The sequence below is a fragment of the Mercurialis annua genome, linkage group LG1-X, assembly GCF_937616625.2.
Source record: "Mercurialis annua linkage group LG1-X, ddMerAnnu1.2, whole genome shotgun sequence".
Lineage (NCBI taxonomy): Eukaryota > Viridiplantae > Streptophyta > Magnoliopsida > Malpighiales > Euphorbiaceae > Mercurialis > Mercurialis annua.
Window position 1 is genome coordinate 65,347,696 of NC_065570.1, and position 14,336 is coordinate 65,362,031.

Consider the following 14,336-nt stretch of genomic DNA (forward strand, 5'->3'; position numbering starts at 1 on the left):
TTATTTCATATTTAACAATTTGGTATTAAAAATAATTTTAATTAATTATTTGTTAATGAGGAAAGGAAAAAAAAACATATATGTGCCATACAAATAAAAAGAAAAGCAAGTGAAGGTCTAGAACTTTTATGGAGTATCTTTTATATGGGTCCGGTAATTAATATTTTACAACCTGAAAACACAATTAACAAGAGGTCATATTTTTGTTTTATTGGGTTTGTCATCTAGCTCTGGACCGGTCCATGGACCTTAGACAACCCCTTTTTGATTCCCTCGTTATCATTTGTAGAAGGCTTAATACCTTAAAAAACCCTGACCTTTTATCCCCTTTTCAATCCTACCCTGACGTTGAAAAATTGTCAATTTTACCCCAATTTGCATTTTTTTCATTTCAATTGTACCCTGAAGCATAAAATTGACCTTTATTTATTTGACAAAAAGTTCAACAATTTTTTTAAAAATGGTCAATTTAATATAAAAAGTTAATTTAATGCAAAAGAATCAATTTAGAGAATTTTTGCCATATAAAAAAGGTCAATTTTATGCTTTAGGGTACAATTGAAATGAAAAAATGTAAAATAGGGTAAAATTGACAGATTTGCAACGTCAGGGTAGGATTGAAAAGGAAATGAAAGGTCAGGGTTTTTTAAGACATTAAGCCTATGTAGAAAGAAAGTTTGGTAAATCATAGATATCATTATTTATGCATGGCGGAATCAGAAATTTTACTCTAGATCGAAACCTGCAATATAAATCGTGTTTAGGCCCCTTCTTCTCCAGTGAGCCGGCTTTTTGATACAGAAATTGAAAGTCAATTTATTAATCAACTAAAAACAATCTTTTATTATATAAAATTACGAAATACTCACATGTATGATTTTGATTCTATCACCCTTTAATATATTTGCACTTTCTAATTTACTATTAAGTGATAATTTTATTTACAATTTTGTGTTTATTTGATTATTATTTACATATAAAAGAAGTCTGAACATAAGAGAAACATATAAATTTACTCAATGCTCATTTATAATTAATTACTAGTTGATCATTTGATTTAATATTTTATATCTATTTACTAATTAATTATTGTCTATATCATACTAATATTTTATTGTAATTTTATTATAAAATATAAATTAATAAGCTATTGCTAATGTAAATTACTCTCATAGTTAATAAGTACTATATATTTATACTTTATCATAAAATGTATTTATTTTAAATTTATATAATTATTAATAATAATTGAAAAGCTATATTGTTCATTTATTTTAAATGAATTAATATTTTAGTTGATAAAGTAAACTATATTATTTTAAAATAATTATATTAATTGATAAGGTTACTACTACTATTTTAATATTATTCGATTATTTGACAAGGTGACTATTCTTTTTTTGCCGAAAATATACCTACTTTACTTGTTAGCGGGAGTTAGCGGGAGTTAATTGTGATTATATACATTCCTTTTTAAATCAGCCCACTGACTGTCAAGGCCTGTGTCGAACCCAGGATTTCAGAAAGATGTCTTAGGAGCTTTACCAAGGTGATTATTTGACAAGGTGACTATTAGTATTTTAACAGAATTATATTATAGTTTACTCGCGAGTTCTCGAGTCGAGTGTCACTATGATTGAGATTGACTCGTTTATTAAACGAGTTTTAGAAAATCAAACTTGAGATAATTTTATAGAACTGAATTTCAAGTAATTCACGACTAAGATTGACTCAATTACACCACTGCACCTAACTCGATATAAAAGTTAATAACAAAAAATCATAAAAAAATAACCTTTCGGTTGGATCTAGGAAATTGCTGTGGGGCTATATTTCATAAAAGCCCAAAGAAGATCAGAAAAGCCCAAGCAACAAGGTACACGTCCTGTTATTCAAATCCTAAAACTTACCGTCAAAATATTTTCCGGGAAAATGAGTGAACGGGAAATGGAAGGGAAAGGAGTAGAAATCTCACTGGACAAGCTTCCTGTCAAACGTCTAGACTCAATCGAAGAGAACGGCGTCGAACGCTTCCCTACGTAAAGCTTTCTTATCCTTTACTTTTATATCATTTACTTATATGAACTCTTTTTTGAGAAGCTTAAATGAAATTATTGAGCAGGTTTTAAAATCAAAAACAACTTTAGGTCTAGGCATAAACCCTAACTTAAGATAATTATAAATTGTTGTGATATACATTGTGAATTATGGTTTTATTAAATTATGGAGTTATTTCATTGGTTAATTTGAAGTTAAGATTGAGAACGTGGTGATTTTGTTGTTTTGGGGAAACAGTGATATTGGATATGACGAGAAGAGAGTTTCATTGATTCGGCGAATAGATTTTGCTTGGGCGGTAGAGAAAGAAGAAGATGACGAAAAGAAGAAGAATAAGATTAAGAAGAAGCAGAAGACGAGCTCTAAAGAAACCTCGTCTGCCACACAGTGGCCGTGGCAAAGTATGATGGAGAATTTGCAGTTGGCTCACCAGGAACTTTCTGTTATTATTGATCTTATCAATACTGTGAGGCTTTCTACTGTCTTCATTTTGACTCCTTGCGTTGTTGTTTTTTATATTAGCTTGATTTGGACGAAATTTTTTGTATAGCGAAGATCATGAAAATTATAAACGTGTGTATGGTTTTGATGGAGCTTTTATTGGATGATTCTTTTTGTAAAGTAAATAAGAGGTTTTTGGGTCGGGATTAAGTGAGAGTAGAACTTGGGCTGTTTATGGATTGTTGGGATAATCTGGGGACTGGATAAAATTTGGAACCTATTACCTGAGAAATGAGAAACATCATATTATGACTTATTAATAGACTATATACAGTTTGTGTGCTTGCAGATATCTGTTGGACATTAAATTCTATTTGTTCCTTTTTGCAATCAAATGGGTTTTAGAAATCTTATTCTTCATTAGAATTATGTTGATTCCATCGCATGGCATAGTTTCTCTAGGGCTAGATTTTTAGTTTTGTTTTTTTATTCATGACTTCCATGAAAAGAGCTGATATATGATGCTGTTTTGATGAGTGAATTTTTCTTTATTTGATTAGTTTTGGATGTATTATGTTAGGTGGAAGCTAATGATGCTGTAACAGTGGCTAGTATGACTAGGCCAAAGCTATTACCCAATGAGCATCTGGCTGACCTTGCCGTGTCTACAGCAACAAAGCTACAAAGCTACCGAGTAATTTTTATCTTATCTGCTTTTCTCTTATGGGTGGGGCAGGATATCTGCAGGAACTCATGCAATCACTGCATTATAATTCAAGTTATGCATATCGGAAGACTGTTATCTATCTTAGACAACTGGGATTTGTTCTTGAAAGGGATTTTTTCTGGAAGCTTTTATGTCAGGATATTATTACCATGTTTATCTTACTGGTTTCTTATTGCTCTTTTGTTTCTTCTGCAGCATCTTGGTAAATATTTTAAGCAGTCTGCAAAAGCTTTGGAACAGCAGATTGCAAGGGAAGCAAGATTTTATGGCGCTCTGATCAGGTCTGCCCAGCTTGCTGCTTTACTTAAGTGTTAAACTCAATAGATAATTTTAGAATGCGTATACTATCTTTATAGTTAGTCATGTCTGTATCCCTGTTCAAGCAATACCATTCAAGAATTTAAGTTATATCTTCTACTATCTCTTCATCGTTTTTGACTGACAAGCTAATAGATTGCAGCAAAACTGGAAAGTTAAACGGCAGCGCATGGCAGCATCTGCTCGCAGCAATGAAGGCTTCACCTTTGATCTATTTGATAATTTGTTTTATGATTCGGCATCTCTATTTCGCTCTTCTTCTCTATCTACAATTCGCATTGACCATGACTCAGCTGGCATGCTTGCTATAAATTTACCTCCGAACTCCTGCCGGTCTCTTCGTTTTGGTTTTCTTGGTGCAGAATCCGATGACAATGTAAAGAAATCCATTAAAAGTAAAAGTTCACGTATAGCTGATCATTCATCAAAAGAAGGTGACATAGAGTCTCTAAGTGATAATGAATGTGTGAAAGCAACACATTCACTCCTTCGTGAAGTTCATCAAGCAATCTTTGATGAGCAGGTAGTTTCCCCTTATTCTCCAACCACCCCTCCTCTCTGAGTTTATTTATGTTTCTTCTTTATTTAAATTTATATCTCTCAGATTGTTGTGGTTCCAGGTGTTTGACATGGTGAACCGCGAAGCCTTCAGCCAACCATTAGGACTCAATGTGACCGGAATTCAAGAAAATTACCTACAATTGAGCATAAATCCAGGAACTTCTATTTGTATATCACTTGTGCCATCTAATGGGGATGATCAAGTCTCTGATAGTGGAGGCCACCAAAGCTCAGAATCTGGTTTACCTTTAGATTCATTAGATGGAGTAAATTTACCAGAAGAAACTCATGACTTTCTCAAGAAGAAATCGATCTTTCCTAACTGGATCACTTATGAAATATATCTTCAACAGATTTTTCATGAGCATGTGTTTATAAGAGCAAACAGGCTCCTTTCCATTGGCGCCCGTGTATCTGGTCAACCGTCAAAAGATGGGCCTGGCGTTCTTGGTCATTTCTGCATGTCTGTGGCTCACAGAATCTTTGCAAACAAAGTTCTTATGGAGTTAGAAAATGTGGTACTGTATCCTGTTTTCAAATTAGACAAGAAATCCTGACAATTTTCACACATTTTGTGTGGTTAATCTTTTTCCTTAGTGATCCGTGTTTTTCCTGATCTAATAGGTTTGTAAGGTCCCATATGTTCATTTAATAAGCCATCCCACTTGGCATTCTCGTACATCTTCATGGACGATACTTATGAAGGTTCCTCAGTTCACTCTCCATGCAAATTCTCAACCCCGAACATCTGATACCAAAAGCGTGAAGAATGATATCAAAAAGGAGTTTCGATCTAAGATTGTGGTAAATGACGATTGCATCTCTGTAGAAGCAGAAGGTGCTCCTAATGTTGTTGGTCTATTCAAGGGCAGTTCTGATGACGTATGTTCTATGAACAAGTATGATTGTGACTTGGCTGATCTTCCTGTAATAATTCTGCAGCAGGTAGGTTGCTTCTCTTACCATTTATGGTTCTGTAATGGTTTATGATGGTTATGTGTACTTATAGGTGATATTCACTTAAAGTAATCAATCACAAAAAGTCATATTTAAAATTTTCACATAACTTATCTTTGGAATAATTTGGAGGGGAAAAGAAGTGTAAAAGAGATAGTTTATTTGATAATTAAAATTTTCTAAGAATAAATCAGCTTCTTCTTTTACGAAGCATCTGAATATGGAGGCAAGGAGAATTAATGGATTTTCCACACAAGTGAATTGATAGTTTAAGAATTAAGGGCCATCTTGTTTCACCTTTAGGAGAATTCTTTTGGAAATAGTATTTAGGCCTTGTACAGGAGTAATACTAGTATATGCATGATTTTGATTGGTATAAATTGAGGCAAAATAAGAATTTAAGTAAACCAAACCAGTTTGTAAAAGGTCATCCTGTTTGTTTGATTTGCTGGTTTCAACATGCTAAAGAAAAAGCATATCAGATTCTGGATTAGAGAGCAGTTATTTGTTTTAAGGAAAACATCATTTTAAAAGATTTATTAAATCATTTTTGTGAAAGCAACAATAAGACATAATGATGATGAATGCTGTTATGCGAGTTTTTCGTGAGTTGAATTGTATAGGCAGCCCTTTACGTGAGTTTAGCTCTAAAATGAGTAAAGTAGAGAGAAACACATTTATTATAAACTCTCATCATCAGTAAGATCGAGGCCTAGTCAAGTTCTTTATATTTTTACCCTTGTATTTAACATATACATACCTGTACTGTATCCATAGTAAAGTGAAAAAAAAAAAACATATGAATGCAGTTTTAATGTTGTTAAGATAATAAAACTACGGTTGAAGCCTCACCCAACAACTTGAGCTTTTGAGTGAATTGGTTGTTTGACATGGTATTAGAGTTTTTATAATCGAAAGGTCTAGAGTTTGATCCTTGGTAACCCCATTTGATTAATTAAAATATTTGAGCACAAGGTGAGGTGGGCCTGTGTGCTTGTTTAATCACGCTTCAAACCCAGTGAGAGCATGAGGTGTGTGGGGGTGTTAAGATAATAAAACTATTGTTGAAGCGTCATCCAACAACTTGAGCTTTTGGGTGAATTGGTTATTGGACAAATGTCAACCTCTTCAGATCGAGAAAGTAAAGCATCTAGTAAATGTGTTTTCATTTGATATTCGGGAATTCATCTAACATTTGGTATCATTAATGTTTTTGGGTCTCATATTTGGTATTGTCAATATGTTGCTCATTCTTCTATGAGGTATAATTGTGCATTAGCATCAATTTTAAGCATATTTCTTATGTCGTAATATCTTGTCCTCGACCTTGGTGATAGGTTGCTAGCCAGGTTATCCGCTGGCTTCACGAGGAAGCTCTTTCAGTGGGAATGAAAGCAAAACGTGGTTTTCTATGCTTGTCGTTTGAGTTGGAGCAGGGTGAAGTACTGAGCCTTGTGGCACATGTGGACCCCGAAGATAGTGAAGGATGCATATCGTGGTGGATGTCTATGGAAGACAGTTTTGCAGAAGAGAGGAAAGTTCGTATGGACATTGCAGACGAAGCATCCGAATACCGGAAGTTCTTGGGGTACCTACCTCTCGATGTATTATACTCGACGCTGATGGATCTAGTTAGTTTGTGCAGCGGAGGTGCGAGCCATTGACAAAAAAATACCATCTTCTTTGTGCACTTCTTACTTGAAGGTCAGACTGTAATCTGTATCAAACTAAATTATAACCTTCTGTTTTACATCTATGCTTTGAATTATATTTCTGTTAATATCTGAAACAGTTTTTGTGTAAATTTTCACAGCTGATTTTGTACATTAATTTCTTTTATGAGCCAGAAATTTTGTAGGACAGTTCAAGTTTACAGCTTACAAGTTATTAGTTTTTTGTAGTGTTATCTTGTTGGCAAGAAATGATTCTTCTTCTTCTTTGTTCTTTTTTGTTTATCCCTTTGGTGATTATGTATTTCTTTTAATGAAGTGATAATCACATGTTGATCAAAGGATAAATGTTGTCTCTGAATACGTGTGTCAAGATCAATTAACTTATACTTGATTGTTTTAATCAATTAAGAACAATACATGTTTAGGTCAATTAACTCTCAAATTGTATAAAACGAACGAGATAAGAGACCATGATGACTCGATTTGAGAGTAATTGACTTTAAAATAGAGAGTATTGTCACTAATTGACATAAAAATTAAGATTAATGTCCTTAATTGATTAATATAGCTTAATAAGAGTTAATTGATCTTAACGCATAAGTTCAAGGCCGCAATGACCCTTTTATTTGTACCGTTTTATTTGCTCATGCAACTCAGAAATAACTTAATTAACTTAGTCTAAAGAAGAAAAAAAACAGAACATTCCTTCAAATTGTTTATTTAGGCATCCTCAACTAAAGATGAAATAGAAGTAAAAGAATATGCATATTCTAAAATCAAGATAGGATAAAGTGTGGATTAAACAAAATTTCTTCATTTCTTCATGATTACTCATCGAATTAAAATATTATTTTCTGTTATTTTTCCAATAACTCTTGCATTTTCATGGGATCTTATCTAAACCCTAAATTGCTAACTAAATTCCAACTCACGAAAAGGAAAAAAAAGCTGCATACCCACTTCCCATATGTGCAATCTTGAGCTGGAATGACTAGTTGAACAATATGAAAAACAACTCATCTTCCTCACCTGGCCATGGTGGTTCTCACCCAGCAAACTAACCAAATTTAATTTTCACCCATCCCAGCTCAATTCGTTGCTTTCTCTATATTTCAATTAAAATAATATGAGTAAAGGGTCAACCTGATCACTAAACTTATAATTCAAAATCATACAATTTATTTTTAGCTAGTTTAATCAACCGGATATAAACTCTATAAAATCATATCAAATCTTATTTTTTCTATAACACTCACACATGTGATACACAAAAACATATGTATTTTAGAGAATTTAAATTCTAGTTGCTCTAATTCTAAATAATTAAATATATTTAGTCTGCAGATGACGTGGTGGACTGAATTTACCTAAGAATTTCTCATAAATATACCAATGAGCTGTAACTCAAATGGTACAAACATCGGGTAACAAATTGATAGATCGTTGGTTCAAATTCTTACACAAGCGCTCTCTCCTCCCTAATTATTAAAAAAATGTGCAAATATGAATTATTTTAATTCGAAATTACAAGTTTAAAGATCAGATTGGCCTTTTATTTAAAATAGTTTATATAAACCTTCATAATTTTTAAAATGAGAAAAGGACTGTTTAATTTTCATCACATTGACCAATAAGATTTCAAAACGTCTCATCTTTCATGACTTAAGCCGTCAAATGAGATCAATACACAATACATCCATTTTGCATCATTCATCATAGTTTGATTAACTACCCATCCAACTAATATAAAATCTATATTTTAATTAAAAAAACAAAGAAAATATAAAAATATTTAGAAATTAATTTAAAAACAATCCAAAACAAAGTGTCTATTTCTTGAAAAAGGAACATAAAATCGCTTAAAAAGTAAGGAAAAATAACAAATCTTTAAAAACATTCTGTGTAATATCAGCAAATACAGACCCCATTTATGAACCCACAAAAAGATATAACAAGAAATTTCCTTAATTAAAATTACTCTTCTTCTTCTACACTTCTCTCCTTCCTCGCTTTCATATGCTACTATATGCTAAAAACATAGAGAGACCAATTTGCCCCTTTTCGTTACCTTTTATTGCAGCTTTTGCCTTCAACAATTCTTTTCTTCAGTGAAACTGAAACCCATTTGGGTTTTTGACAAGCAATTCGAATCTGGAGTTCAACATTACCATGTGGCTTTAGGTTTGGCTTGAGTTTTTCTTTTTAAGGCACTTTCTTTTGATTCTTTTCTTTTAATGATAGTAACATTTTATGAGCTGGGTTTTATGTAGAATTCAGTTTGCTTTCTGGGTTCACATTTTTTTTCTTAAAGATTTTTCTTTGATATGTTTTGGTAAATAAAAATACTCATGTAGTTAATTCAATTTTTTTCTCTTATTTTTACCGTTATGGAAATACAAAATTAGTTACATTTTGTGTATTTAGTTAAACTGCTAGTTGAAGAGGTGAAATTCTTTGTATATTTAGAGAGTTGAATTTCATTAGTGGGGTTTGAATTTTGAGTGCATTGGTTGGGTTTCGGATTGTTGGAGATTCTATTGATATTTGTTGTTGTTGTTGTGCTGGAATTGGAAGTTGTTATTATTGTGTTAGTCATAGAGTGATTCTGGAAATATGTCTGGTGGTTCACCTGGTGGATATATGAGACAGAGACATAGCCAAGGCTATGCCTCGGGTAGCGATGATCTTGAGGATGATGCTTGTTCCAGGCCACAGCAGCCTTTTTCGCCCTCCAGCCCTCGAATGAGGTCTTGGGTCGAAAATATGGAGAATGTTCTTTGGATTGCTTCTGCAATTTTCATTGTTTACTTTGGTGATCGACACTCCAATATGGTTTACCTGTTGTGGCATGATGGTCGAATAAGAAGGTAAAAGAATTTGGTTTATTTCTGCTATTTCTTTTGTGTATTCTGATACTTTTTGTTCAAGAGATTTGTTTTGGTGATTTTTCATTTTTACTGGATACAAATAGCTCGGAGGTTTCTCTGTTGCCATTGAAATGTTTTCATATTCTCTTTTGATGTATAGCATTAGCCTCAGTAAAGTTGCAGGCACAATTATGTTGAGGAAATTGAAAATTCAGTTAGGAATGACATATAGAGTGGCACGAAACAATTCAATTTGACCAAAGATCTTTCTCTGTGTAACAACTAATCAGTCAAAGTATTGCTGAAATTCTTTTCTGAGGTACATTTAACAACCAAATTGGAAACATATAGCATATATGGTAGGTTCAGATGCATTTGTATCTATGGGATCCATCATACAGCTTAGAAAACTAGTCTGTACACGAGTAATATTTGTCAGTTCTTTCATTTTTAGATCAATTCAGTTCGACACATGCTGTGAAGTTGCTAGGATTCTGTGCTTTGGTGGTTACCGCTCTATTCATGCTAAAGATTAAGTAGGAAATGATTTCAAGACTCCTATAGAAATAAACTACAGTATACAAAAAAATATTAGCTCAAATACAATTTAGTTGTGCCTCATAGAAAGTTACTTTTTTACCATATAGAAGGTGAGCTTAAACCACCCTGGGATGCTACCAGTGAAACGATGAGCTCAGTTAAGACTGTTTGACATTTGATAAGCTGTAGACAACTAAGATCCTGAGGTTGCCCATGTAGAGTAGCAGCTTATTGACATTGATGTTGGTGAAAGAAAAAAAGGAAAGTGATAAACAGGTAAAATTAAAACAACTATGAATGCAATGAGAAACATAGTTTTAGATCGCATCAGTAGTCAGGTTCTATGGAAACAACTTGGTACAATCTGACATGCCGTTGGTTGTGGCTGTTACTGACATAGTGGACACGTTTCTTTTTTCGCCGCCTTCTGTTCTTTTTCATCTTTTTTCCATGACACTCGTCTTCATCTAGTGCACCTGTTTTTTCTAATGAAATTGCTACTTTGTCAACGATGATACAAGTCAACAATAAAATTTTCTTGATGTTATATTTCTTTTAACACTTTTAACCATCATTTTGACCTTTTTGTATTTGTATTTGTATTTGCTATATATACAATTGAAAATATTTATCTATCTACAAAATACTGGATTATTTATGAGATATATTTGTTGGAACCATTTTTAAGGATAATACTCTAAGAGTGAAGTAGATTCAGGGGAAGGGTAAATACTCTTCATGCTTGCATAAGTTATGCATTGCTTTAAAGCACATTTTATAGTATACAGGCCTTGTCTAACACACTGATGCAAAAGACATTATCAGCATTTTAAGGACTTGTAACAGGATAATTTTAGATAGCAGTAAGTTTTTCATCGAGTAGGATTCGTTACTCAAAGTAAGGCTACTTTTGGGATTTGAACTTGGTTTTTAGTTTCACCTATCAGCAAGAGAATGAAGCCTTAAGTGGAAGGGAATTTACCAGTTTTATATATCAAAATATTGTTGATGTATATATTACCTAACATGGACTGTAGATACTGTTAGTGAGATTACATGATGTCGAGAAAAGCACATTACAAATGCAATGCAAGATAGTGTGAATGCACGGAATGGAAACTTTGCATGGGCATATGCATGTTATTGATGTATTAAGGTTGTTTGGAGATGAATTTCTCTTTAGAATCTGATGCATACTTCCCAGTTATTGGGATGTGGGAACGTTATAGAAATTTTTCACTTGGAAACTTTGCATAGGCATCATGGAATGATGAAGTAAATTTATGGTGTTGCCAACTAAAATAAATTTTGACATGAAAATTTTGGTTTAATCCCTGAATAGTGAATAGTCACCAAATAATTTGATGTTGTCAACAAAAATTATGGTGCATTGTTTGGTTGTCAACAAAAATCATTTTGCAGTTTTTGGTTGTTTGAGTAGTAATTATCTTCATTAAATAAGCTATCTCTTTACTTGTTTATCTATTGTTTGTGAACAAATTCATAAGTGCCGGCTCTTTTTACTGATTGCGGCATCCCGCTTCTGCTTGAATTTGCTAAACTTTTTACTGATTGAGTGGCATTTGCTTCCAAGCTTTAGGCCTGCCTATCCTTTAGAGCATAGTTTAGTAAGTGTTCGCATTCAATTGGACAGTTGCTTGGTCATCTAATTATCAAACTTAATTTGCTCATATTTCGGTCATTCTGAATAACTCTCGTCTTTGTTTGTGGATGTTGGAGAATTTAAATATTCTGTTTAATCAAGTGTCTAGAGTGGCTCATGAAACGTGACAGCTAAAAATTTGTACCTAATATGTCCGGAGTGCAGTATAATATGTGGATCTATATGATGATTAATATTATAAATGACAAGTAATTGTTATAAAAAGTTGATGTTGGTTAATTGTTTGCTATGAAGTGAATTGTTGGATTAGTTTGTTATCTTTGTTTGTTCTCTAATGTTCCTAAAATTTACATGCAGATTGCCCTTGTACATTGGGATGATTGGTGTTTTTTTGAATCTAGTCATATTCTTGTATACAAGTATGTTTGCGTGGAGTGTTAGGAGGTTTGATGAAAAATGGGAGCTATCAAGTATAGCAGCCTTGCCATTGGTTACCCTTTTGGGAATTGTCTCTTTTTTCTTGTAAGACATTCTTTAAAGTTATCTCGGATTGAATACTTATTTTATTGCTTATATTTTATGACTGATGCTGGAGCTGAACCTGTTCTCAGGTTCTCATTTGCTTTATGGCCAATCTGGAGTTTCTTGACCATTCCTCTTCTGGTACTTCTTAGATGCTTTGCTTTCCCTTATCTGTATAATGTTTTGCGTATCAGTGCATGGCTGATTTGTCCTTTTGTTGCTGCAGTTCACCCTATTTATGGCTTGCATGGTCATCTTTCCTCATATCATGATTGCGACATTTAAGCAGCCAAATGATACATTCCGAATAGATTGAGAGTTACGGGCTTCTCACTCAATTAGATGAGGACATTCTAACTCGAACATGATGCTGATGGCGTTGGCTATGAATTGAAGCACTGTTTCTATCATGCAGTACGCAGTACATCTCCTCCCTAGGTTTGCCGGTCTTTCTGGCACTAACAGCTTTACTTGATACACCTTGATTTTATTCTCTACGACTTGTATCGATGTTATATCGAGAATTAGCCACAGAATTGCATCGTGAAATGTCGGTGAGGTATCGGTGGTCACTCAAAGACATCGAATCAAAGCTTTTAGGAAAAATCTCCCGTATTGCGCCTAAATTTGTTATCCACCAATCTCATCCCTTGTCTAGGAATAGGTTCATCCTTGGTCATGGTTTTGGTTTAGTGAAGGTGTGGTTTCATTATGGTAGCAAAATTGATTGTTCATGCATTATAATTGAAATCACTTCCAGTTTCATTCTTCTTTTATTTTGAAGTTGAGTTTATACACTTTCTAATGTGTTCTGGTCCTCCTTTTGGACCCATTTCCACAACCCTAACATCCGTATCTTGGATCACTCGCAATATGTATTTGTATATCCTTTTTCTCTTCTTGGATCAAATTACAGTTTTGGCCTATTAAGTCACATTTACATAATTCCAAATCCACGATTAGATGTGATTTTGTCCATTTCATGAGCTGTTGTTAGGGGTGTATATTTGTTTCCAATCAAATTGAACCGAACCGGTCAACGGAATTGGTTGGTTTTCTTGTACGGTTTGTACCAAAATTGAACTGAATTTTTTGACCACTAAAATCGAACTTAATCGAATTTATCAGTTTAGTTTGACTAGATGAATCGGGTTTGATTTAGTTTTGTACACCTCTTGCTGTAGTTTAACGAACGCAGCTGCTCACATAACATAACAATAAAGGAAGATAATTAGTAGGTGAGATGATGAGCATATGGGGAAATTAATCATATTATTAGGCACTCTATCAACTCCATTTTTGGTGAATTGTCTTGTTTAAGCTTGTCTTTTTATATAAGGGACAATTAAATAGATAATAACATGCACATAAAGACACCTTAAACCTAAACCATTTCCCCATATTTATACACTATAAAATACAGTGCCATGGCATCAAGTCGAGGTGTTGGCTGAGATGATAAATGGTTAAAACTAAACAATTTAGTATTGATGCCAATTTATGTCACCATGTCATAAGCGTGTTGTGTAACTATTTAAAAATAAATATATTTTTCCAATCCAAACACGACTCATTTAACTAATTGTGTTAAACTCAAACTCAGACACAACTCGTTTAACTAATTGTGTTCAAACTCATTCACATGGCTCGTAGAGTTGTTAAGGCATTTTTCTGGTTTAAGTGAGGTTGTGGGTTCGAACCGTACTAATGTATGCAGCCGTTTAAAATTTGGGGCCAGAGTTTATCTCCCGCAAGGAACTTAGACGGCTCGAGTAGGGATTAGTCTGAATGTGAAAGGCTTTAAGGTGTCGTCTCATAGTTGAGATCCGTTTAGAAAACCTCATGAATCCTGTACCAAAAAAAATTGTGTTTCTCCAACATGACATATTTATTTAACAGGCTAACATGTGTCAAACTATCTAATCTGTTTTTTGAACAAAATCATAATAGATTGTTTAACACGTTTATTAATTACAATTTAACTTATTTAACAATTTTTTTAATTGTATAATCAAACAATAAACCTCCTAAACAACCATCAAACTTTC

At 33.3% G+C, this 14,336-nt stretch overlaps 2 protein-coding genes across 2 annotated transcripts; both read left to right on the forward strand.

Annotated features, from left to right (window-relative positions):
* Positions 1-1,899: 1,899 nt before the first annotated feature.
* LOC126665001 (mediator of RNA polymerase II transcription subunit 17) lies at positions 1,900-6,935 on the forward strand. The gene is made up of 8 exons (XM_050357650.2): positions 1,900-2,039; positions 2,296-2,524; positions 3,080-3,193; positions 3,422-3,507; positions 3,680-4,067; positions 4,165-4,623; positions 4,730-5,050; positions 6,400-6,935. Exons 1-8 carry the CDS (start codon positions 1,933-1,935, stop codon positions 6,724-6,726), a joined length of 2,031 nt encoding a protein of 676 aa, XP_050213607.1. The 5' UTR covers positions 1,900-1,932; the 3' UTR covers positions 6,727-6,935.
* A 1,681-nt stretch (positions 6,936-8,616) lies between these two features.
* Positions 8,617-13,053, forward strand: LOC126665247 (uncharacterized). Its single transcript, XM_050357981.2, has 4 exons — positions 8,617-9,602; positions 12,124-12,288; positions 12,378-12,429; positions 12,515-13,053. The coding sequence occupies exons 1-4, from the start codon at positions 9,349-9,351 to the stop codon at positions 12,602-12,604; spliced, it is 561 nt and encodes a 186-aa protein (XP_050213938.1). The 5' UTR covers positions 8,617-9,348; the 3' UTR covers positions 12,605-13,053.
* Positions 13,054-14,336: the final 1,283 nt, after the last annotated feature.